Genomic DNA, 25,898 nt, shown 5'->3' with positions numbered 1-25,898 from the left:
TGCTCCGTGGTGGGATTAAACTGTTAAAACCCCAAGAAGTGAAGTGATGGGATCACGCGGCCGCATGTGGATGCACGAGAAGGAAGCACACACTACTAACTACGTGCCCATCGCATCGAGCTGTAAAAATTCCTCTGACCGGATACTGTAAAAAATAAGCATGCAGAGGTGGCAGCAGGTAAATTACCCGCGGAAAGGAAATTCACAAGAGTCCTAGATCCCAATGCAGCGCAGTGGCCGCGAATATCGTCTGCTAGCTCTGATGCTTCCGTTGATTTTTACCGCCAGAGATGCTTAAACCGCAGCAGCTGTAGTACAATTAGGGTTAGCTGCACTAGTTTAACTGCTAGGATCCGATAATTACTGCTGCGGGTGCTGACAGAGCAAGTGCGGGTGCACGCGAGCCATGTGACGCAGCGGCGGTGAAAAAAAAGGTAGGGTAAAGGGAAAAGAAAAAGGTAAAACTACTTCAAAGCATCCCTCAGCTTGGTGGTAATGAGGTGACGCGTCACGTCTCCGTATTAATTACTACCATCATCCCGAGGTTAACGAGGGCGGCGGCCACATGCCCGTAAGATTCCATTTAACCACTGAACAAGTAACCAGGCCTGTCGCTAGGCACATGGAAGATTCATACAGACAAGCGGAGTGCGGCTTCATCTTTGTTTTTTTTTTTTTTTTTTACAGCCAGTCAGCTCTGATGGCACCAACACGGTGTGTGCAAATTGATTTGTTATTACGCACTTTAAATTTATATCTCCCACCAGGTTTCATTCTGCTTTGCAAAACTATATACTCCCTCCGTTCCTAAATATAAGTCTTTTTAGAGATTTCACTATGAACTAGATACGGAGCAAAATGAGTGAACTACACTCTAAAATATGTCTAGATACATCCGTATGTAGTTTGTAGTGAAATCTCTAAAAAGACTTACATTTAGGAACGGAGGGAGTAGTTAGCAGCAGCAGCAGCCGCCAACATCTCAAGGTGACAGATGCAAGCAAACTAGGCCACCGAACGATCCTCAACCAACCGTGCGTGCGGTTTTGACATGGTAACTAACAGGTGTGAAATTCGCAACGCACCATCCTCGTGAGATTCCGTAGTAGTACATAACGCTGCCTAGGAGCCGTCCATTTCCACGACCACCGGAGCAAACTGCATTAGGAAGAGAAGAAGAATCTCAGTCAAATCAAATGTAGCAGACAAGTGTTGTCCTATTGTCCTCTTTTTATATTTTTTTTGAGATAGCGAACAAAGATCGTTGCTTGTTTATGATCCGACTTGCCTCGTCGTCCTCATCGATAAGGTTCGCCGCGTTGTTCTCGAGATCCCATCCGAACGTGGTCTCCAGGAGCGTCTTAAGTTTCCTAGCCTGGATGTGAAGGGAAGATATTACAATGACCACACGTTCTTACAATTTTTTCCACAAAGTGCACAATTTTTCAGCAGCGACGGTTAAGCTACTCAGCTGATGCGTATTTCGTTTGCTCTGTACTCTTAGCTATGAGTTGTGTTCAGCGATGTTGCCATTGATTTCCTACTTACTAATCCAAAACTTCGTTATTTATGGATGATAATCCAGTGCCTTAAATAACCAAAATCGCAATTCATGCATGGGCTAGTAAGATAGCAGAAAACAGGAAGGGCACAGCCTCGCTTATGCTGCCAAGGTATACGTAACCAGCTAAAAGATCAGACAGAGAGAGAGAGAGAGAGAGAACAAGAAGATTCGAGAATGCTAACCCACGACAGAAGGTCTCCATCCACGACTTGAGCTTCAAATATTACCGCTAAGAAATCCTGACAACAGCAGTTGAGAGAAATAAATTATTTTGCGTACAAGAAAAATTCAGATGCAAGATACTCCTATCAAACATATTTTGAAAATATATGCAACTAACTCTGATCTACCACAGTCACAATTTCAGAAACTATGGGGAACAAAATTAACACTGCTGTCTTGTTTATTTATGTGTATGATGATACATCTCGGTATATGAGCCGTTTTAAGCACTGAACTGGCAAATACAATCAGAAACTAGAGCAAAAGGATACAGCATCCATTTGCTTGGTCCGTCATTTTAAGACCTTGCGCCACAAAAAAAAATACATCATGGCATATGATGAAATATTACAACTATTCCAAAGTAAACCATGAAAGTGATATAGCTGAAAAAAGTGTTCACCCAGCTACATTTATCTGAGCAAAGTTAAACTTATATTTTACCTTCCAGAGTTCCAGCAGTTCAACAGTTCTTGTAGTTTACATATAATTACATATGTCAGGGCCAAAAGTTTACCTTATGAATACAATAAGAATGAAAAAACTGGACAGGAACTTTTCTGAGCAATTACTTTCCCTCTTCACAACGGTATCAATAGTTGACAAGAAAACAAAGTCATGGAATTGATAATCTGATGTCTCAGGGAAACTAATTTTACGGTGAAGTGACCATGAATATCTGTCTTCAGAGCTGTGTACAACTACATATTGTTACTAACAGCACTGTCCATATAGATTACAACAAATTACCTTGGAAAGCCGGTAAAGAAATATGTCTCTTGAGAACCATGCTTCATCCAGAAACAAAGAGTTGCCCTTGTCTTCACTACTTCTGGAATCATGTGTGCGTTGAAAGCCATGCTTGAATTGATAGTAAATAACCCTTATAAACTACACACAACAAAACGAGACATACAGAACTCCTTTTAGTTCTTAAGGTTCAACTGCATTGCCTGATGAATTCAACGGAAAAATGCCTCAGGTATGAAAGTGAACAACAAATACGGTCACATAATACCTTTACAAACATTTGCGTCCTTGTATGAAGTGGCTGCCAGGAAGAAAGAGACGAAGAATTAATTAAGAATATAATCGCTTTGGATCGGAAAAGAGAGAATATAATGGCATATACTACATAGTGCAGATGTGCAATCCATTTTCAAGAGGATCACATCTCGATCTCTTTTTTTTCCATTTCCCCACACTTCCCATATCAAAACACCCAGTACACTCTACTTTATACTATTAAGTACTCCCTCCGTCCGGAAATACTTGTCGGAGGAATGGATGTATCTAGACATATTTTAGTTTTGGATACATCTATTTTTATCCATTTCTCCGACAAGTATTTTCGGACGGAGGGAGTATTAACAATGGGCTGTTAAAACATAGAACACAGCATATTCAAGGAATTTGATTGAATCGCATACAGAAGCAGCTTAATCAATATATGCCCGGAGCTGGAGTTCAAACTATGAAGTAGATTGTTAGCCTAGCATATCTCGCTTCAAGAAGGAAAGAAGAAAAAAGGCATGGTTGCAAGCAAATCACTGATAGTAAAATGTCAAACCAAGGAAGGGACCAAAAGAGCATTTGGGCTACGCCCAACAAAATAATTTTGTCACTGTATTTAGCAGTTACACTGTGAAGATATTTAGGTAAGATTGCTTCTTGACCAGAATACTGCCAGAATTTCACAAACTGTTATGGGGCTGTATACCAGAACCTGGACAGTTTCAATTTCTCACCCTGAAACTTGGTTTAATCTCTCAGTTTTGCAATTTGTTCATCGGTTTCCAACCTTCTTTGGGATCAAGGAATAAATAATATTACAATGCTTTGAACAGAAGGAGCCAAAAGGGGTCATTTGAGGGCTGAAATGGGCCAGGGTTCTGAAAAGCGAGCCAGGGTCATTTGGGTAACCAGCTAGTTCCGTATGATTTTCCAAACCCTGAATAGTAATACTACAGAGGAGATGAACGTATACATTTTAACCATCAATATTTAAGGAGCAAGAGTAATGATGTTGCATGAGATAGAGAATATTAGAACTTACAGCTTCACTGCAGCTCAAAAGAAGACTGACTAATGCTTTCCACTGCATAAACGCCTCCAGCGACTGTCCCATCTACACAACTCAAATACATTAGAGAATAAAGCCATTATAATAAATAAGACGTATTAAAAACAGTTGTTTAGTTTTGCCTGCAGTACCATAAACGCTATGAAAGAGAACTGCAGCTCCCCCAAGAGTAAATCTTCTTGGCCTTGATAACTTTTGGCCAGGACAGTCTCCAGCAAGCTTGTCTGAAAAGTACAACATACTCGTCAACAAATATTGGTATAACTTGTCAACTAGTGTTCTTTTAACATGGGAACCTATATGAGGAATCAATTTGAGCAAACCACCATTAGCAGTAATGATGCCCATTTGCAGATTATAGTATGATTGATGGAATTGTGGTTGAAATGACAAAAGGAAGCAAACTAATGTTTTCACATGGATGTTTGTCCATGTGCTAACTACAATTGTAGATTGTACCATTCCAGTTCAGGCTGTTGTGTCCACATGTAAGGCCATCCAAAGATCTCAGTGTTCAAATTGTTATAAGGATGTGTTCGCATCAGATAAATTATTGCTTCAGGAAATCGATTGTGGAAACAAAAGATATAAAAAACCAGATACACGCTGATAAGATTAACCGTGCCAAAGTATGCTAACAAATAATAGAATAAGAACATTACTCTGTCCAAGTTCAGCAAAGTCAGCTCATCTGCAGAAATGTTTCTGTGCTTAACCGAAGCGGGAATAGTTGTGTAATAGCATCCTCTCCTCTCAGGCTGTGCAGGGGCTTTCTTTGCAAATTTGTCTTCTCTAAGTTGTTCCATCAATCGTCTCTCCATATCTGTTTGGGGAGCTCTATCCATCCATGATGCCTCCAATGCAATTGTAATTTCTCCACCAATTGGCTCTGTACAAATCAAACACACATAACCAGTAGTTCATTAGTTAGTTCTATCAAAAATGTCTTAAACACGGGCTGCTCTGTAACTATTAAGGGTACGAGAAAAATCAAGAATGCATCAGACTTACCAAGGCGTTCAATGACACTTTGTGACAAGTAGCTTGAAAGTTGTTTCCAGTCTCCAAAAGAATCCAAATTGTATGGCCCAAGCTGATCATCGAACTCGAAACGTTTTACTGCTTCAGAGTATCTGATTTCCTACCATAAAACAAACTTCAGTATCCTAGGCTTCTAGCCCAAGAAAAATCAAGCACATGCAATCCCTAGTTGAGGTATTATTATGTTATATGTTACAGTCAATAACAGGAAGGTCGACTGAATATGTTGCAATTTTGAGACACCGGACAGATACAGTTTTGGTAGTCCATATTTCATATATTATTCATAAACCAGCTGCAAGGAAAACAAATTAAACATAAATTAGGCCATTTTTATGTAGTTTGTCATATTAAATTATCATCTGGTGCAGATCCAGTAGGTTAGGCACTTCAGAGAAGTAGTAATCCCATTGGGGCAATGCATCTTCTGTTTTATTATCAACTGAATTAGTTATTTGTAAGGTTCCAAAATGCTTTAAAATTTACAAGACATATTGAATATTGATACCTAGAGTTTTGCAGTTACAGTGCAAGGCGCAAATACAAGATTTTTACAACCACTGAGGAAGCTGACGCTGCCATACTAATATTTCGCAAAATGCAGTATAGTTGTCCTAACGCAATATTGCCTTTCAACAGTAGTTGTCGTCTCAGCCAATACTAGTATAGTCTCAACTATCAAGTGATGTACTATGTGCAAGAATACAAGAGAACTATATGTTACAAAGGTATGGGAGATAAAGCAATAAAGTATGCTGCAATATATTAAAGATTCTAATATAATCAAACATCTCACCTCCTCTTCTGACAGTGTCACTAGTCTCTCCTCTTGAGCATGCCATCTTCGAACGACCACCTGGAAATATCAGGAAGGAGGTGAGTACATGTAAACAAGCAATTGTGTGTAATTATTAGAATTCTGACAGCGAAGACCGCTCGAAATTTCCAACACAGTATGAAAATCTTTGTTTGGTTCTTCTCTTTCCAAGTATAGTACATCTTGCAAGTGCATTGTTTTCTTAACTATTTTCACCCACCACTCTACAGACAGGAAATGTGAAGCTTAATACATAAATACACATGAGCACTGTGAGTAATCTGTTCAGACTCAGATACAGATGCAACTGTAGTTTAAGAAGCTATAGCATCAGTTCCAGAATCTGGATATGTGCTACAAGAAAAAGAAAAGGCAAAACTAACTGTAGCACACAATAGAAGGGACAGATAAAGTTCAGAGATCTACTGTTTGAACTAAAACCACGACGAGTAAATCGGAACGGAGGGAGTATAAGATACGAGACTACTCCAGAAAGTAGAGGTTTTACATGGATTTGGCATTTTATTTACTTTTCCCTACCTAAACGGCTAAACCAGATAAAAAGCAATGTGAGCCATTGATCTAATAACTTCAGTGGTTAATACAATAGTTCATCTGAATGTTTCAGGTCCAATACAAATAACCGTCAAAATCTCAAAACATGATATGCACTCATTCAGAGTCCTTGAAACGCGATGAATTTGCTTCGGAACAGGGGGGAGTACCTGAGATGGGTGAGTGGTAAGAAAGAATCCGACTGTCGGCGCGAACTCATTCCCGTGCCTAAAAGGATTGCAGACAGTGGAGAAGCGATCAGTATGGGATATGATATCGCATGGCATAATGGCAGCACCCATCACCGAACAACGTTAACCATTAGAACATGTGGAAATGCAAGGCATAAAGCAAGTTTGGATACACTCTGGCATGAATGTGGCAGTCAATACAGCGGGGTTTGCATCAACTCTGGATTACTCAAGTTATCACTAATCACTGATACTTGTCCAGCAGTAAAAAATTCCTCAGATAGCGCATCAAATCAAATCAAATCAGTAGTAGAAAAGAATTAGAGGATTGGTCAAGCATGCTGCTTGGGGACGTACCTGCTGGGGGAGCAGTAGTGGAGGAAATGCGGGCCTGGGGGCACCATCTTGATCCCTCTGAACCTGGGGCCCACCGAGAACACCTGAAGCAGCAGCAGGGAAAACCAATCTCAGAACTGAATTAGTTGTAGGCACCAGTGTGGGGTGGAGAGGGCTGGCGTACTACCTGCGTGTCGAGGCCGAGGACGGTGTGCTGGGGCACGTCGAGGAGCAGCAGCGTGACCCCCTTCCGCGCCAGCTCCGTCGCCGCCTCGGGGTCCATCCGCGCCGCAGCCGCGCCTCCCCCGCTGCTCGCCATGCCGACAGCGCCCGATGCGGCCAGCTCTCGGTGCTGGGTCAAGCTGCTCACGGGAGGGGCGGGGGGAGGAGGCCGCCGGCGGTGGGAGCAGAGAGGCAGCAAGCGAGCCGCCGCCTGGAGAGTTCTCGGAAGGCCTTGTTCGTTCTACGCACTTCCCCACGGGGCTTGGGGCCCTCTAGCGAAAATAACCAGGCCCGTCTGATATTGTGCATGCGGGGTGGATCTTTGACCGGCCCACCCACCTCGAAGCCACGGTGGAAAAAAAACATCTGCTTCTAGAACCCCATGAATCTCCAAGCAAAGCTACTCCCTCGGTAACTTTTTATAAGACGTTCTTAGAGTCCATGACAGCGTCAAAAAACACCTTACATTAAGTTACAGAGGGACTAGTATTTACTTGCCAGTATTATTTCAGATAATGCATGCACAGCATATATATGATCAACAAAACAACAATCTCCATCACAACAATTCGATGGACGTTCCATAATTTCAACGGTAATATATACAACAACCTCCCCAACATGGAACCATAAGGACGAAGCTAGTATTTATTTAATTAACACGCAAATACGGCGGAAGAGAAGGATCATCATGTATAGGGCCTTCCTCCTTCCCCTATAATTTATTACAGTCTCTACATGTTCCAAACACCGATGATTGCCCAAGGCTTATTAACACAACAGACTTTTTTTCATTGTCTCAATGGAAACTACAACGCCGTTGTGCGGTTCATGGCACGATGGTGTTGCCGTTGCAGCGGTGAAAGGCAGCCAACAGTTTCTGCAGACATTCTTGTGCTGAAGGCCCTGTGTTTCCAGCAAGAAAATACAGTCAGTATTACATATATGCAATCTTTTGGCATCTACTTCAGTGGACCAAAATGAATCTTGGGAGCAGCATTATTATAGCCCAAGTATCAAGACTCACCATGAGGTAGCCATTGCATGTCCCATTTCGTAGCACGCCGGGAAGACTTGTTTTAAGCACCGCACGCCCCTGCATGCATCGGAGAGAAGAAGGAAACAACATTGGCACTACTTGATAAGTATAAGGCGTGAAAAGATATCACAACAACGGGAATGACGGCAGGTACAAACCTACGATGATCAAATAGCCTAAGGTAACACCGGATAATGCACTTCAGCAACCTTGCCGAAGGCCGTTCATCTGGTGAGTCAACCCTTTTTTGTAAAGCAAAAGCAATAGCATAGAAAGGACCGCGAGTGTCACAACATTGCTTCAAACCAACTTCGCTTAGCAGAACCTTTAGGAGAATGAAAGTGGACACCTGCAAAATGAGTGGGCAATGGTCATAGAAATTAGCAAAATGAGTGTCCATTCGTTATGGGGCTTATTTCTAGGATTTGCTTCTACTTTAACTTGAACTGCAACAAGAGACAGGCTCCTGATACTTGACTTGTGTGGATTATAAGCAAAAGAGGTGTTACAAGGAAAATAACAATGTTACGTATAATTGTTGCGATGGCGTGGTGGAAGTATATCTGCTACAAAAAGCAGTCGAATCTGCCAAACAATAGGGGAGCTTATAAGCTTCAAAGCTGTATTGGACAAAATGTGTTCATATATGCTTGTAAATCAGTAAAGTTGTTATATTGCTTCAAAATTATACTCCCTCCGTCCCAAAATAAGTGACTCGAGTTTGTACTAACTTTGTACTATTGTATCCCATGGGGATGGAATCCTAGTGGGGGCAATAACGGGGGAGAAGTCTTCCTAATAAATCGTGTGTTGAGCATAAGCAACATATATTTTATATGAGAGTAAAGGTGTCTGGCTACATACGGTTTTTGAAGGCTCATTGCCCATCTCCATGATGTTCAAGCACAAAGGAATGGTTTCACATTGGAGCACATACTCAGTAGCTTCAGTGTTCTCATCCTGCATGCACATATTACAAGGAAAACAAACTAAATCTCATTTGCAAAACTCATATTGTTAAAACAAAAATAGATCTTATTTTGGGATAATATTGAGGATAATATGCAACAAAACAAGTTTATCCTTTCAAGCTTTGCTGGGAACTACATTATGTGGTGACAAACTGACCATATTATCTATATCCGTATCAGCTAATTTGATGAAGGTGATATAATGTGTTCACTGCGTTGTGCTAAAAACATAACTAATTATTCAGCAAAAACATAGAAGAATCATTACGACAAAACTTATCTGCAAATTATAAATAAATAAATATGTAACTATATTTCCCTTCCATGTTGGTTGAGTTATTCCCATTCCATGTAGAACAAGGATGGTAAACCAATTTGAAATTCATGCCGAGGTACATAAGTTAATTGACAAATGCATTGCATATTATGTGAAACAAGCCGGGTTTTCCTATCTAGTTTAAGGCCATGTAAGAAATTTAAACTTCCAGCGTTCCAAGTACAAGTTACCTTTACTAGAGCACCAATGACACCCAAAGTGGCGAGCCGCAACTGCTCAAAAGGTTGGGCCTTGTCGACAGTACGCAAGAATGGGTACAGGTACAATGGAATATTAGCTGAAATACCAAAAACAAATCATTGACAAAATGATCCAAAAACTGAAGGTTTATAAAAGTGAAAAACCTTTTGTGACTCTATATCATATTGAGAACTGTGCCATATATAAAACTATTACAAATCAACTACTAAGATAGTAGCTAGCAAAAGTGTTTAGCCAAAACATATGATAACTGACAAAGCACATCAACAGTGCATTGAAATCTAATACGTGAAGTGGTTCTCATTACCTTCTATGAAAGGGCTTCTGGTCTCAGGGCGTGATGCAATGCACTGCAATAACAGAAATAGAAGAGGTTAAAGAAATATGTTACAAAATTATTGTGTGAAGTTCAAGGTAACTAAGAACAAATATGCATTAAAAACTCCTTTGTCGAACATTAAACCATCATATGACAGCAACAAGAAATCAAATATTATTCCATTATGCTTTTATTTTTTTCCTAAGTGCATACCTGAAAAAGTGCAAGCACATTGCAGACTCGGGTTGATGCAGCCGACGTTAAAGTTGGAGTCGAAAGTGCAGGGTAGATTCTAAGAACCTCCTGTTTATGTTTCAAGTAGCCAAGTAGGCCAGTGAGAAACTAAGATTGGAAATTCAGAACTTAATAATAACTGATACTATCACTTACTACAAGAAAACTGAATATGACCAAGAATGACTAACAACCATATCAAACTGATTTTTTTAATAAATAGGCTAAAAGGCTCAAAACCTTGTTTTTTGTGGTTTCACACATGCTCATACTAAATTCGCAAATATAGAAGGAGCAAATGATTATGACAAACCTGGACCAACGCAGCAACTGTGCCGAATGAGTACCACAACAAAGGAGCCAGATCCGGAAACATCTCCCTCATCTAAAATTTAATGAAACAACATTATATAACAAAAGAGGGTCTTTCTTGATGATTATGCAAACTAATAAATGAACATAAAATCGACCATTGTTCGGTTCAGAAGCATTGCTGAATTGACCGGTCACTATTGACAAATCAGATTGTAACATACAAAGAGTGTTGTATCTCTTCATCAAAGCAGCATTGTCTACAAGTAAAAAAAACATCCACTTTGGAATGGTTCATATCCCTGGCAACTATTTACGATAAACGGGTTTGCCCCCGCTTTATATTATAAAGCAACCATCCGATACATCCAGCTCACTGGGGCACAACACAGACAAACCCAAAAGGAAAAACAAGATAAAGGAAAGAGAAACAAATGCCGACACCGACAGATCAACGAAGAAAAGAAGACCGGCAACCGGTGCACCCTCCGAAGAGGTTCCACCGTGTTCCTAGCACTCTGAAGCGTCGCGTACCAAGCAACACCTTCAAGAAGGAATGCGACGGTGCCGCCGTTGTTGCATGTACAAGTTCTAGGGTTTCCTTGGTACGCGCAGGGCAGTGGAGAAGGGGTATACCCGACGCCCTTCAGGAAGGTCCGACGGTGCCCGCATGCGTCACCACGTCGGTACCGGACGAGCCACCAGTGATTTCTCCCGACCCAACAACCACTACCACCCTGGACACTCCGTAGTGCACCACCCAACCTGCCCCCACCACCGTGTGCCACCACGGTCACCGAACCAGCATCGCCATCTCACTGGGGCCGCCAACACGAGACCTGGAGGAAATGAAAGGAGACAACGGCCACGGGAGCAACCACAACTCGAGCGGCAAGAGGGGACAACCTCCACTGCCCTCGCGGAGCCGACCGGACGCGACGACAAGGACCTACCAGGCCCTGACGGCCCGGCCAGGCCCAAATGGGTCCAGACAGTCCCTGCCCGCACGTTGCAGCACGCCGGCCGACAAAGCCGCCACCGCCCGCAGATCGTCGTTGCCTCACCACCACCAGGGAGCAACGCCGCCGCCGAACCACCGGCCCGCCCCAACCCAGATGGGGCCCAGAAGGGCCCAGATCTGGGCCGAGAATGGCGCCGCCAACCACCACGCCGGCCCACGACCAACGGTCGCGCCGCCGCATCAAGGGCACCCGTGGCCCGCGGGATCGCCGCCGCCGGCCAAGCAGCACCGCCACCATCAGGGGGCCCCCATGCCCTCCTACGCGTGTGCGGCTAAAAGCCGGTCCGCCGCCAGCGCCACACGGGCAGGGCCCGATAGACCACACCGGCGACGGTGGCGGGGGGGACAACGGGGAGGGAGGCTGGGGGCGGGGAGGGATCAGGGTCCGCTCGTTGGCCGCAAGGGGCCATGTTTGGATTGAGTTTACTATGATCTAAATAACCCCACAGGACCAGACACGTCACTAAGGTCTAAGGCCATGTTTGATTGAGTTTACTTCGAACTAAGCACGAGAGCGAACAAAAAAAATTGCATTCAATCAAAATTGGGCCTAAAGGCGCAATTTTTCCACTATCCCAGGCCAGAATTCACAACAAACATCACTAGGGATTTATGAAGGGGGACTCTTTCCTCAAGAGGGCGCTAATGGAGAAAATGGAAGGATGCACAAGAACCTGAGAGAGCTCTGCGAGGGATCTCTCGCGTAGCGTAGGGTCGCAAAGGTTGAGCACGAGATGCTTCATCGATGTCGTCTTTTGGTCCACCGATGCTTGCACCACCTCGGTGCCAACTTTGCCGCCTCTCGCCAAAGAAGGAGATGAAGGCAGGGACATAGATAGATCTAGAGGATGAGGAGGGATGTGGAGACGGAGGAACGCTATGTTTTTCTATGATACAAAGGAACAATAATAAAAGCAAGTACAGGTCACAGAAGAAAAAGTTTCTTATTAGTAACGTAACAAATTACGTTAGCTTTTGGAACTATCTGTGTAATTTGCGGTGTTGGGCACTACTTTTTTATTAATTGGACGGTGCTTATTGCGGTTTTGTCATTAGTATAACAAGATTGTTTGTGTCATTAAAGAAATTTGTCTCTTACCGCAGAAGGTGTATGTCATTTATGTACTGAGACCATGACAATTTGCAAATTATGTTGTGAATAATGGCTTATACCTACTTTTACTTCTATGTTTAGATCATTTAAAACATGTGGATCGGTTTTTCTTTCCTTGCTGATGGAGAAAACAAGCATCTACGAAGGCCTTGTTTCTTTAGAACTTAGGGCCTTGTAAATATATATAGTCTTTTGATCATCTTCTGCTTTCGCTTTGAGGAATCATGTGTTCACTAAGTTTTGGTATCCTGGTTGATGTGGTGCTTTAATTAGTTAGTTTATCTTTACTATAGTAAAGAGAGGAAATTTTTTGTGAATACATTCATTTTAGAGTGGTTCATATGTGTTATTTTCGGCAACAATGTATAGAGTCTACATTGTGGATAATTCATCCTGGAGCCCGGGCTCAGCTGCACCTGGTCAGCAAAAAATTCAAAAAAAATACTAGAAAAATTCAAAAAAATCCAAAAAAAATTGGGGTGGTAGATAATTTGATGCGTGAGGTCCGCTCCAAATTTCAACTCATTTGGATATCTGAGTAGGCCTCGGCAAAAAAGACAAATCGGGTCAAAACAGTTTGTGAACAGTAAACTTTTTCACAGACCCCGATTTTGTCTTTTTTGCACAGACTTGCTCAAATGTCCAAACGAGTTGAATTTCGCAGCGAACCTCACGCATCTAATTATCTACCACCCCAATTTTTTTGGAATTTTTTGAATTTTTCTAGTATTTTTTTTGATTTTTTTCGTGAGCGCGGGTGCAGCTGAGCCCGGGTGCAGATTCGCCGCACTCCTACATTGTTGTTTCATGCTAATTTGTGCCAAGACTTATCAAAATTATACAGAGTGTGTTGCCATGAGGCAAATATTTATAACAGTTTCACTTTCTTCTTTTATGTCATGTTCAATGGAGACACAATGAAGAGCGGGTCTCCGGTACCTGTAGATTTATCCCCAAATGTGATGATATATAATGCAAAGGACATAATAAGAATGAATAACAATAAATAGGTCATAAGCAGTTGTGGGACCTTAGCTCTTTTTCATATAATAAATAATCTAAACTAACCCAACAATTTCAGGCGGGGGGGGGGGGGGGGGGGGGCTCATGAATTTATATTAGGAAGAAGTACCACAAAGTTCAAGATTTAAGATGACAGAATGAAAGATACTTGCATGTTAATACTTAAATAGCATTTCTAAAAGAGTTATAATTTATCCTTGGTGTACAAATCAACACTAATGATTGTGAGAAGGTAAGATCGTGGAAAGAGAAGGACTTCTGCATTTTTTTTGTAATTCATTCAAGCACATACTCCCTTCGGTTCCATAATAGTTGTCATTTTGGACATCTACATGGTCCCCAAACTAAACCTTCGACCAACAGTCTATATTGAAATATATTTATGAAAACTCAAAAAATTATACGATGTTATATTGCTTTTTAAGAATAAAATTATTTTTAGGTATCCAAAAAAATTATTTTTAACAATGTTACTAGTCAAAGATCTAAAAGTTAAGACCTCCCTTATACCTGTAACAGCAAAACTACAACTTATAGAGAACTGGAGGGAGCATTCATGTATATTTACATTTTATTTTTCCATGTGCTTAGTACTCCCTCTGTAAACTAATATAAGAGCATTTAGATTACTAAAGTAGTGATCTAAATGCTCTTATATTAGTTTACGGAGGGAGTACTAGCTAAATTTATTTTGGACAACAATTATTCTCAAAACCATGCAACTCACAAACTTTTCACTCAGAAGAGTGGTGTATCGCTGCATCATGATTTATTGCATGTCAAACATGGTAAACGCAATATCAAACTAAAGTATTGTTGTCATAATCAGTCAAGTTTGAAGGGACTTAAGAGAAAATTACTCTTTAAATAATACTTCAAATTGAATAGGAGATGAGGAACGGGGGAATGGTGTAAAATACCTTACATAGCTCAAAAAGAGCATGCCCCTTGAGCTACGGATCTAGCAGATCAAGAAGAAGATGCTCCAAAAGAATTGGGTCATTAGAACCAGAAACCTCGCTACTTGACATTGAATTCAATAAGGGGGATATGAAACTGTATAATATAAAAAAACCAAAGTAAAACAATCATGAACAAATCTATAAGAGTGAATGCAACAGCTAAGGAATTTAAATATTCACATCAACTAAATTTGAAATTTCACATTTTCTTTACTAGTATACTAAACAATTAACGACGATATCCACTCATCCTAATCTATCGTCAAATAAATGTTCATTCTGTTATTGGTTCTTTCTTGATGAGCTATATACACATTATTTTAGCTACTCATACTTCCAAATCATTGGTTGCCATATTTGGCAGTGAACCATACAGAGGATATGTACCAGGCTTGCATGCATCTTATGTGTCATTCTTATCCCATTACTAGTAGCCATACATATGTGGTTTGTTTCTAGTTGTTCATAATAACATCAATACTTAGTATTGTGCAAATAGCAGCTTCCTAGGTACCCTGTCGAGAATGGTCATCTTCATACCCACATGTCTAGCACGATGGTATTGCCATATAGAGAATGCTAGTCATTCTACATGATTGTAGCATGCATGCTTGTATGCTGGCCAGTTTGCAGAATTACATATGTCATCGGTTCAATATGAATGACAAAACTGGACAGGAACTTTACTGAACATTGCTTTCCACAACAGTATCAATAGTGGACAATATAACAATGAGACCTGCAGATCTCAAAGTCAAGGGGCCCATAAACTAATATAATGAGAGCAAACTAATTTCACAATGAAGTGACATCAAACATTTGCCTTCAGAGATGTGTACAACTACATATCCTGTTACCAACAGGATGCCTAGAGCATTGTCCAAATCTATACCAATATAAAAACACCCAAAATGGAAGGGGCAGATAGTTACCGGATTCGCTCGGAAAGGCCTCGAACTCCGATCTAGATCGAACGATTCAGATTGGAGTTTGAATTTGCACGGTTCGCTCTGGATTTGCTGCCCGATTTGTCGAACTCTAATAGAACCAGAAAAATGGATTCAGTGGCTAGAGGTGGTGACTGGTGAGTGGCGAGCGGACAGCAGAATTCACGTGGCATGCAGCGCGATAGATGGTGGCGAAGGGCTGGCGGCCGGCCCCTCGTTCTCGGGGAACACCAGCCCCTCCTCCTTGCCACTGATGCACTGTGCGGAGGTTGAGCAGGAGAAAGAACGAGGAAGGATATGCTGAAGCGCACAAGGCAGCGGCGCAGGATTAGGTTTAGAATGAGGCTATCGGGGGCAGCGGAGGAGCAGGAGGTCGTGACATTGTGGGCTTGGGCTTGACTAACCAACATTTTTCCTATTTTTATTTATTATTATCTATCTAGGATCTTCAATGGCTATTTTTGAATGCGAACAGTAAGCTATTTTGAACCGAAGATAGCAAGTTCACGAAATGGATCTCCGATTCGCGAATTGGAGATGTATACCCCCTATCGAACACGATTCATAGAAGTAGCGAATTCGAACCGCGAACTCGCATCATGAATCAGGTAACTATGGGGCAAGAGTAACGATGCTGCATGAGATAACAAATATTAGTACTTACAGCTTCACTACAGCTCAAAAGAAGACTACTCTCTCCATCCACATATATAGGGGCTAAATGCGTTTTTTGAGGTTATCTTTGACCACGGGTTAGCACAATAATATATAACATGCATGTTGCACAAAGCATACCATCGAATTCGATGTGAAAGGAGATTCTAATGAAATAATTTTTATATCATATATCTCATACTAATAATTTTATCGTTGGTCAAAGGCTACCTCGAAATCCATATTGGGCCCTATATATGTGGATGGAGGGAGTAACTAATGCTTTCCACTACATAAACGCCTCCAGTGACTGTCCCAGTGGTTGTCTTCAAAACAACTGTTTAGTTTTTTTGCTTGCAGTACCGTGAAGAGAATTGCAGCTCCCCCAAGAGTGGATCTTCTTTAGTCAGGACAGTCTCCATCAAGCTTTCCTCCCTCCTGCTCCACCGGGATCCACTCCATCTCTCCCCCTCTCCCCCTCAAATCAAATTTGAGGGACAAGCTTTTTCGGACGGAGGGAGTACCTCGAAACATTTGATACAGTTTCCTTTTATATAGTTTCAATTCATCCATTGCAACCGGGGGCCGGCGGGCAGCAGGGCAACGGCCGTCGCCGTCGCCGTCGGCCCGGCCACCCACTTCACCACACCACACCAGGTGGGGCTTCCTCCCCCTTCCTTCCTTTACGCGACGTGTCATCACCCAACGTGCAGCTGCTTTCCTCCCTCCTGCTCCGCCGGGATCCACTCCATCGCTCCCCCTCTCCCCCTAAAATCAAATCAAAAGAAACAAAATATCTCTACTCCTCCTAATTAATCCAGCCAATCTGTTAATTAATTAAATCGGGTTAACTAAATTCCTTTCCTGATCCTCGCTTACAGCTCAGGTCGGATTCGCAGCAGCACGGCAGGCAGCCAGCAAAATTCCTTCCTTGCTCCCCCCTCCCTCCCGCATCTCCTCCTTCTCTCGCGTCGGCCGCCCGCCGCGAATCCATCCATCCCCCTCCCCGCCGCAACGCAACGGGGGTCGGGGTCGGGGTCGGAGGGGGACAGGCAGGGAGGAGGAGCTACGCAAGCCTCGAATCTCCCGACCCCCCACCGGGGCGGGGGCTACAAATGGCCGCCGCTGCCGAGCCGACCGGAGGCGGGGGAGGCGACGAGGTCGTGGAGGAGATCAAAGGAGGAGGAGGAGAGGGGGCCGCGGCGACGGCGACGGCGACGGCGGCGGCGCACAACGGCGAGCGCCCCACCGACGACGCCCCCGGCCCCTCCGCGCCCGCGGCGTCCACCTCTTCCGCCTCAGGTAAAAGGGCCTAATCTCCTCTCCTAGGGTCTAGGGCGGGCGGGCGGGCGGCCGGGGCTAGCCTCCCCCGCGATCTCTCGTCGCCGGACTCCAGAGAACCAACTAGGGTTCTGCTCCCACTAAAAATAGACACAGAGAGACTTTCCAAGGGGAGTAACACGACGCCGCCCTCCCGGACCAGGGGAGGCTGTCCTGCTAATTTAGGCAGAGCCACATGCGGGATATGCTCTGCATTGCCCCGGATATTTTCCATCCGGCAATTTCCATTGCTGGACATTGATTTTTACCCAGCGCCACTGAATCTGAAACATGGGAGTCGCAATTTTGGTTCTGCTGCCGAGCAGGTTGTGCTCTTTTGGCTCTGCTCGCGGTAACCGTCGCCGGCTCATTGCCGCGTCAGGGAACGCGACACACAGCGTAACACCCTAAGCGCCGGGTTGGGCTTTATGACACTACTATACATGACTTGTGGATTGTGCCGGTCTGAACCATTTGTCGTTTCTCCTTTGCTGCCGTCTATTCCCGTTCCTTCGCTTTTCTGGGCACTTTTTTTAGATTGTAAGTTTCTGCGTATAATAGTGCTTGCTATTCTGAGGAAATTGCTTGTTCGTATTGTCAGAGAACACTAGACAGTAGTAGAGTACATTTATTTATTTGTATGATTTTACCCAAACTAAATGTTTCTGAACTTTTTCTGTAGTTGTGCTCAGTTTATCCCATGACACACAGTTGCATCGACTGTAAAAAAGTAGCACGCCGGCACCCAGTAAGAGGGTGTGCTAAGAGAACTTATTAGTTGGTTTTCTGTTCGTACAATTTAGTCCAAGTTTCTTCTATTTATCTAGTGATAATGTGACTGGAAATAATAAATGTTATCATTTCCTTCTAATCCAACCCTCAAGTCATCCTTCCTTGCAGATAACGGAAACCTCCATAGATCAAGCACTATGCCAGGGGTGATCAACGATACCGAGATAACTGCTGAAACTACAGGCCCATCAAATCTGGAAAGGTCAAAAACTGAGAGGCGCAAACAAAATAATCCAGCTGATGATCCTACTAAACAGTTATTGGATGATAAGATTTCCATAAGGAAAAAGGTGTGTATAGCTGGCCCTCTTATCTTCCTTAGTATGATGAAATGTAGCTTCTTCTTGACACGGTCCATGTGTTGGTTATGTAAATCTAGGAGGTATTGAATTGTTAATTATGTTAGCTTCTGTATCAAGATTGTCATTAATATGTTTGGGAGATAGTTCTTTTTATATGTAATTGCATCTCTATAGAAGTTGGAGCTGATGAAATTGTAAGTGCTTTAGTGGGTCGGAACAACATAGTATATTAAAATTTGTAAGTTTTGACATATTACAATGAGCTAGCTATGGACAGGGGTGCGTGGAAGCTTGCTATCCATGTGCCAGAGCCATGAGTTGGTTGCGAGATCTTATGGGTTTCACTTCTAGCCTACCCCAACTTGTTTGGGACTAAAGGCTTTGTTGTTGTTGTTGTTGACATATTACAATGCATTGCATGGAAGCTTGAAACATGGCCAGATTTACTACTTCGTGTCTGGTGCTGGATTTCTCTCTCTTCTAATCTTCTGCATATTTAACTTCACACAGCTCAAAATGTTAAATCGAATAGCTACAGTGAAGGATGATGGAACTGTGGTTGTTAATGTACCAAGTACTCTAGAAGCGACTCCAATTGACGTTGGAGCAGTGGATGGCTATGAGGATGTTGTTGTTGAAGAATCATTAGATGGATCAGATATACCATACAGACCTCCAATACAGATTGTTATACTTATCGTGGGTACAAGGGGAGACGTTCAGCCATTTGTTGCAATAGGAAAACGCTTACAGGTTAGCCCAAGCTAATATTATTGTTAATCTCATATTATTGTTTGCTAACTCCGATTAGTTCCATGAGCTTCTCTTCCAGTTTAATGTCATCACATTTATGTTTTTTTTAGTATGACAAAGATCAGTTATCACCTTTATTGTAGGATTATGGACACCGTGTGAGATTAGCCACTCATGCTAACTATAAGGAGTTCATACTCACAGCTGGGCTGGAGTTTTTTCCACTGGGTGGAGATCCAAAAGTACTTGCTGAATGTATGTTTTTTAGTGATTATTTTTTTCTAACTTCCATATCAGATGAAGATTAATATTTTTGCTTCATTCACTTCGAGCAGACATGGTGAAGAATAAAGGGTTCCTACCTTCAGGCCCATCAGAAATTCCTGTTCAAAGAAAACAAATGAAAGAAATTATATTTTCCCTACTGCCTGCATGCAAGGATCCTGACCCTGATACCGGTATTGCTTTCAAAGTGGATGCAATTATTGCGAACCCACCAGCATATGGTCAGTATATTTTGTTTACTTTGAATTATTTTTTATGACTGAAACACAAAGCTCATGTATTAATAGTAAACAACCTCAGTAGCAAACCGTAAAATATCAGTTCTAGACAGGATGAGGGTCATCTTATGATCATGCCTCAAAAATCTTGGTTATAATGATTACAAGGTGCAAAATACTATTCTACATGGTTCTTATATAGGATCGGGATTGAATTCTCCCACATGACCATAAGATTCTGTAATATTGTTTGAATCTTATCAACCTCACTCATGCACAATTTATTCTTACAACATTCAGTTTGGTTATTTTCTGATTTGAGATTAATTTCATTAAAGGACTGGAATATCACCAAAGAAATCTAGCCATGGACAGGGGCGCGTGGAAGCTAGCTATCCATGTGCCAGAACCTTGAGTTGGTTGCGAGATCTTATGGGTTTCAGCTCTAGCCTACCCCAACTTGTTTGGGACTAAAAGGCTTCGTTGTTGTTGTTGTGTTGTTGAGATTAATTTCATTGCAGAACAGTTTTGTAGAGATAGATCAATTTATTATTTATGCTTTAGCATGTTCATGGTGTGCTTTGTCTTGTGCCATACTAATAACAGCTTTGCTTAGTAATGTAAACTCATACAGTTATCTTTTGGTTTCACCTTTCCTCTAGAGGCATCTCGTTTCTGCCAGGGCACATGTTTGGTTAATTTCTGTTGTCTTCCATTCTTGGAATTCAAGATTACGAATGGTAAAGAGAAAAAGAAAGAACAAAGAGGAATAGTCATAATCTGAATGAACTGCACCTCATGACTAAATGCATAAATTTGATTTATACGACCAAAATCGGACCAGCTCTTTTTTTTATCAAGATTACTTATGACAATAAACACTCACCCAGTTTCTTTGTATGTGAAAATCATCAAAAGGACATCTTATCTTGAGGGGTGAGTTAACATTTAAAACCTTGACTTCACTACGTAAACCTACCAGCATGGTGAAATCATCCTAAAAACCAGATCCACGTTATAATTTGGTCTGCTCAAGTCGAAAGCGTTAAATGCTGGTTAAATTAGAGAGTGCTATACAGAACCATCCACAAAGTAGGTAGTGGAGTATGGACCTTTTCCTCTTTTCAAATAGGGCATGGCAAATGTTAGGAGATGAAATGATACTAAAACCTTTTAGTTTCAGCTATTCGACTGATGGCAAAACCACAATGGAGTGGTTCTCTGTTCCAACTTGTAGTTTTTAAATGTGAGGGTTTTGGTCCATGCTGAATGGTGTGATTTTCCATACGCGTCCATATATTATGAGGTCTGCTGTTGTGTCCCTTATGTGTTAATGTGTGCCTTTCTATCACTAAATTTTATTTTTGCATATTTTCCCCTTTTATGATCTGGATAAGCAACTTGATTACCATATTTTACCATTACAACTATGTCATCCTGCTGACCTCAGTATTTATTCAGGACATACACATGTGGCAGAGGCACTAAAAGTACCCATTCATATATTCTTTACCATGCCATGGACGTGAGTCATTTTTGTTCTGCTTCCTCTTTGAAAGACAGTTGCTGATGAATACTGTCATTTGGAGATCTAACATATGCTGCTTGTTCAGGCCAACTAGCGAATTTCCTCATCCTCTTTCTCGAGTGAAAACATCAGCTGGATATCGAGTGAGTTCACATTGTATTTACTTATTTGTTCTGGGTATCGAGTGACTAATGTGAAGCTTTTCTAGATCATTGCAAATTTCATGAAAAGGAACACAAAAATCGGTACTTGTGGAAATTAGTTTAAGAAAAAAAGAAAAAAAGAAGAAAAACTTTGCCATCTGTTATTATTTGTCTTCCACCTTGTCTATGGATGTGTTTAAGTTTGAGGTCCATCTGATCGTATGGAGTAGTACATCACTAGGGTGTTTTCTTTTTTGCTGTAGTGAATCCCAGTTGAGTAGTTCACGCACATATGCATGAACCTTGGCTATATATGAAATCTATAGTTGGTCACGTTGTTTCATGCTATAAAAATTAAGAAAACCTACAGTGTTAGTACTTTCGAAGCATTGAGGCAAGGCTGTTTTTTTTAATTCGTCACTTGTCAATGAAAGTGAAATTGATATTGCAAAACATAGAGCAAATCCGTATGTTTCTTTCATCCATAAAATTGCTCTGATACCTCGTGTTTGTCTGCATTTGCAGCTTTCTTACCAAATTGTTGACTCTATGATTTGGCTTGGGATACGTGATATGATAAACGAATTCAGGAAAAAGAAGTTGAAGCTGCGTCCAGTAACATACCTAAGTGGTGCACAGGGTTCTGGAAGTGACATTCCTCATGGATACATCTGGAGCCCTCACCTTGTCCCAAAACCGAAAGGTGTTTGATTCATATTAATTTGAGCTGAAACTGGACCATGCTTAACCTTGTCGTTCTTGATTGTTTCAATTGCCAATTTGCCAAAGTTAAAAGTAATTTATATGGTCGAATGATCTTGTTTCTATCCCATTTTACAAAACAGAATATAGGCAAAGTCAAGATAGTAACAGGTTCATTTGGTCTTGTGTTTCTCCCATTGCATCCTTTTGCTAGTATTTAGAAGAATTGGACATGGTAAGTTAACTAGCTGATGGTTGACACCAGTGATGTTGCATACTCGAGTCATTGCAGCACTCCTTCAGACCTGTCTATATTATGGCAAGCTTAAAATTTTGGGTGCTGAGCGGTTGCATCTCAATTGCCTCTTTACTACAAGCTAGCAGATTGAAATATCAGGAAATGCTGTTATTTAAAATTTAAAATTAGAAGGAAGTGCTTAGTACTTGCTAGAATATGTGCATATCTTATCACTGCTAATTATTTAAGGAGCTTCTATAATTCGTGTTCAAGATTATAACTGCAGTTGTGAATTGTGGAGTAAATTATTGAGAAAACTATTGCATTGGAATTTTCAGATGTTGTTGTTGCTAATGGTTTGTGGCTCAATGTTAAAATTTGTCATCTATTTGAATGCAGACTGGGGCCCCAAGATCGATGTTGTTGGATTTTGCTTTCTCGATCTTGCGTCTGATTACGTACCACCTGAAGAACTTGTGAAATGGCTTGAAGCGGGTGACAAACCCATTTATGTTGGTTTTGGTAGCCTTGTAAGATCAGTTTGACCTTTCTTATATTTACTGCATGTTGGTTTTAAGTTCCAATATTCCAATTCTGATATGGTGCATTATTTGACCTGCTCTGTTTAACTTATTGTACTGATATGGTGCAAAACAGGGTTAGTTATGTAGTTGCGTAGCGGATCTTTCTTGATTACCCTGATGCCATTGGCAGTGAATGCACTTTGTGGATTAGTGAAACTCTTCATGTTTTACAGCAGAAAGCGACTTTGCACATGCTTTTTTTTCACTACCTACAGTAGTAATAAGAAGCAAGTTTGCCACTTGGAATCTTTGTAGCATCTCACAGCAGAAGAAGTTATTTGTGTGCTTTAGGCGGAGGGTAGTTTAGCTCTATAGTTTAGTAGCTCTAGTTAGTTAGGGGAATTGTTACTAGTTCAAATAGGGGTTTGCTGTTAACATTACATCTAAAAAAATAGTCTCAACTAACTGTGAAATTTAAAATTCAGATGCTAGGTGCTTTTGAAAAGCCACCATAATAACTTACCTGATTCTTTCATTTTTTTTTTCTGATACACTAGCCAGTTCAAGATCCAGCAAAGATGACTGAAACCATTGTCAAGGCACTCGAAATGACTGGACAGAGAGGTATCATTAACAAGGGTTGGGGTGGCCTCGGAACATGTAAGTTCATCTTATGATTTGTGAGCATGTTGCACTATTTGGTTGTGGGCATATATTTTGAGTCCATCCTGAGTCTTGAACCTTTTGCAGTGGCAGAACCAAAAGATTCCATATATGTTCTTGACAACTGCCCTCACGACTGGCTTTTCCTGCAGTGTAAGGCAGTGGTAAGCCTTTTCTTGTTACTCTTGGTGGCTTAGTGCATGGATCATATTATGTTTCATTCGTATAGTATTTTTATTGATCATCAAATATCGAATGTTTCCTGATTTTGCAAAACTAATTAACCAACAGTTTTCATGGGTCATACTTAAGAAAATTTGGTGAAAGAACTCCAGTGTGGCCACTATGGTGCTAATAGTGTCTGTTTATTCTGTTGAGAGGAAGGCTCACACCTTTTTGTACCTCCACAGGTACACCATGGTGGTGCTGGAACGACGGCTGCCGGCCTGAAAGCAGCGGTACTCTCTCTCTCTCTCTCTCTCGCACTACGTTACGAGCTATTCATTAGAATGCCACATGACTTCCACACTATTCTTGATGCAACTACAGTATTACTTTTCCAAGCCAATTATTGTTAGGTAGAGTTAGCATCAGCTGAAAACAATTCCTGATCAGGGCAAGCCTGCAGTTGCTAGAGACATCTTTTGTTCGCAGCATTTACTCTTATAACTAGCTAAGCAACTGGCAACTAGCACCTGATCATAATATTTGCTATTTTTGGACCAGTTATATTTAGTTTAGTTCTAACCCAGTGTTTTGGTGATTTGTAGTGTCCTACAACTATTGTACCTTTCTTTGGCGACCAACCATTCTGGGGAGAGCGGGTGCATGCTAGAGGGGTAGGGCCTTCGCCTATACCGGTTGATCAATTCACTTTGCAGAAGTTGGTTGATGCTATAAAATTCATGTTGGATCCAGAGGTAACTCTACAAATTCTTTGCGCTTGGGCAGATGAGACTTTTTCTTTTGTTTCATATCGCAAAAATAGATAACAAGAATATGGACACAGATGTGCATAGGTAGGCTGCAGGCAGTGTTGCAGATATGGTGATGATATACTGATATACAAAATTGCTAGATTGTCACCTTGATAATTACTCCCTCCGTTCCTAATTTCGCTGGTGCATTCGTAGTTTGGTACCCAGCATGGTTCCAAAAGCCAGGAATAGACTGGTTACTGCCAAGAAACAGGAACCGGTCCGTTAAATTGGATAGTTAGAATGTTCAAATTCAGATATTAAGTTCTCAGATTGGAACAGCTTTGGGACATATACACAAATCAGTACTAAACTAAACTTCCCTGATTCAGAACTTATTTATAACCCACTAGTTTGTATGATCTCCTGTTGGTAGAATTACAGCAAACATGTATTTTCCCCATGTGATTTTCAGGTGAAAGAAAAGGCTGTGGAGCTTGCCAAGGCCATGGAATCAGAAGACGGTGTAACGGGCGCAGTCAGGGCATTCCTCAAACACCTGCCCTGTAAAACAGATGAAAATTCACCCCCACCAACGCACGGCTTTCTAGAGTTCCTAGGCCCAGTAAGTAAATGTTTGGGGTGCTCTTAGGTGCTGGTCAGATGCAGGTATACCATTCCTCCCTGCTGAAAGAAGAGTGTAAAAAAAGGCTCTTGGGTGACCGCTATGCCATTGTGTGCGATAAGAATGTGGAAGCCAAATGTTAGAAGTTGATGTACATGCATGCGACCAGGAGCCCGTGATTTATCGTTTTGCGTTTTTTTGTATGTGTGTTGTGTAAAGAGTATTTGTCTGATGATTTTAATACATCATTTTGGTGTGGTTGCAACCTTGGCCTGCAGCAACCGATGATCTCTCATGTATGACCAGGCAACCTGTGTATATGGAAAACTTCAGAGTGCAGATTAGTTCAGTTAATCCTTTTGCAGTTTACAACATGGTTTAATTTGAAACTGCCAGGCATGTCATGGTTATAATTATGTTTCAAGTTTTTCCTAGCTCTACTACAGGTCTTCATTTTAAGATAAAGTAGAGACCTGTGACCTCATGCACAGGGGAAAGTAATTATGTCATCCCAGTATTTTTTTCCCAGTTTCCAAAAATATGAAAACAAGTCATGGTTGTAAATTGGGCTATATCTTGTGAAATATTACTTGTACGAAAAGACAACTCTATGTCTATTCATTGGGAGGGCTGTTTTGGCTCTGGGGTGCATATATATGCTCCTTCATGAACAGTAAATTAAAAATAAATAGTAAATACAATTTAAAAATTCTGATATTTTTT

The 25,898-nt window shown here is 41.5% G+C and overlaps 3 protein-coding genes across 4 annotated transcripts; 1 reads left to right on the top strand and 2 right to left on the bottom strand.

The window, feature by feature from the left end:
• Positions 1–717: 717 nt before the first annotated feature.
• Positions 718–7,324, bottom strand: LOC109749717 (uncharacterized). The gene is made up of 13 exons (XM_020308678.4): positions 6,997–7,324; positions 6,831–6,913; positions 6,453–6,510; positions 5,707–5,766; positions 4,881–5,010; positions 4,532–4,758; positions 4,001–4,093; positions 3,843–3,914; positions 2,805–2,837; positions 2,537–2,677; positions 1,747–1,803; positions 1,289–1,375; positions 718–1,158 (listed from the first exon to the last, which is right to left on the bottom strand). Exons 1-13 carry the CDS (start codon positions 7,126–7,128, stop codon positions 1,123–1,125), a joined length of 1,209 nt encoding a protein of 402 aa, XP_020164267.1. The 5' UTR covers positions 7,129–7,324; the 3' UTR covers positions 718–1,122.
• Positions 7,325–7,534: 210 nt separating this feature from the next.
• On the bottom strand, positions 7,535–12,351 carry LOC109749733 (uncharacterized). 2 transcript variants are annotated; one of them, XM_020308694.4, is made up of 9 exons: positions 12,140–12,350; positions 10,446–10,517; positions 10,112–10,201; positions 9,887–9,929; positions 9,549–9,655; positions 8,935–9,030; positions 8,229–8,419; positions 8,059–8,127; positions 7,535–7,937 (listed from the first exon to the last, which is right to left on the bottom strand). In XM_020308694.4, the coding sequence occupies exons 1-9, from the start codon at positions 12,296–12,298 to the stop codon at positions 7,841–7,843; spliced, it is 924 nt and encodes a 307-aa protein (XP_020164283.1). In that variant the 5' UTR covers positions 12,299–12,350; the 3' UTR covers positions 7,535–7,840. The 2 variants fall into 2 exon arrangements, with proteins under 2 accessions (XP_020164283.1, XP_045088387.1); XM_045232452.2 differs by lacking the exon at positions 10,446–10,517 and having other exon boundaries at positions 12,140–12,351.
• Positions 12,352–16,752: 4,401 nt separating this feature from the next.
• Positions 16,753–25,529, top strand: LOC109749711 (sterol 3-beta-glucosyltransferase UGT80A2). Its single transcript, XM_020308668.4, has 14 exons — positions 16,753–17,467; positions 18,386–18,567; positions 19,090–19,332; positions 19,476–19,587; positions 19,668–19,838; positions 21,297–21,360; positions 21,449–21,506; positions 22,032–22,209; positions 22,846–22,976; positions 23,528–23,630; positions 23,721–23,797; positions 24,044–24,091; positions 24,404–24,553; positions 25,026–25,529. The coding sequence occupies exons 1-14, from the start codon at positions 17,281–17,283 to the stop codon at positions 25,200–25,202; spliced, it is 1,881 nt and encodes a 626-aa protein (XP_020164257.1). The 5' UTR covers positions 16,753–17,280; the 3' UTR covers positions 25,203–25,529.
• Positions 25,530–25,898: the final 369 nt, after the last annotated feature.

This window comes from Aegilops tauschii, chromosome 2 (genome assembly GCF_002575655.3).
Source record: "Aegilops tauschii subsp. strangulata cultivar AL8/78 chromosome 2, Aet v6.0, whole genome shotgun sequence".
NCBI classification, from domain to species: domain Eukaryota; kingdom Viridiplantae; phylum Streptophyta; class Magnoliopsida; order Poales; family Poaceae; genus Aegilops; species Aegilops tauschii.
Note: the sequence above shows the minus strand (reverse complement) of the source record. Positions and strands in the feature narration are given on the sequence as shown.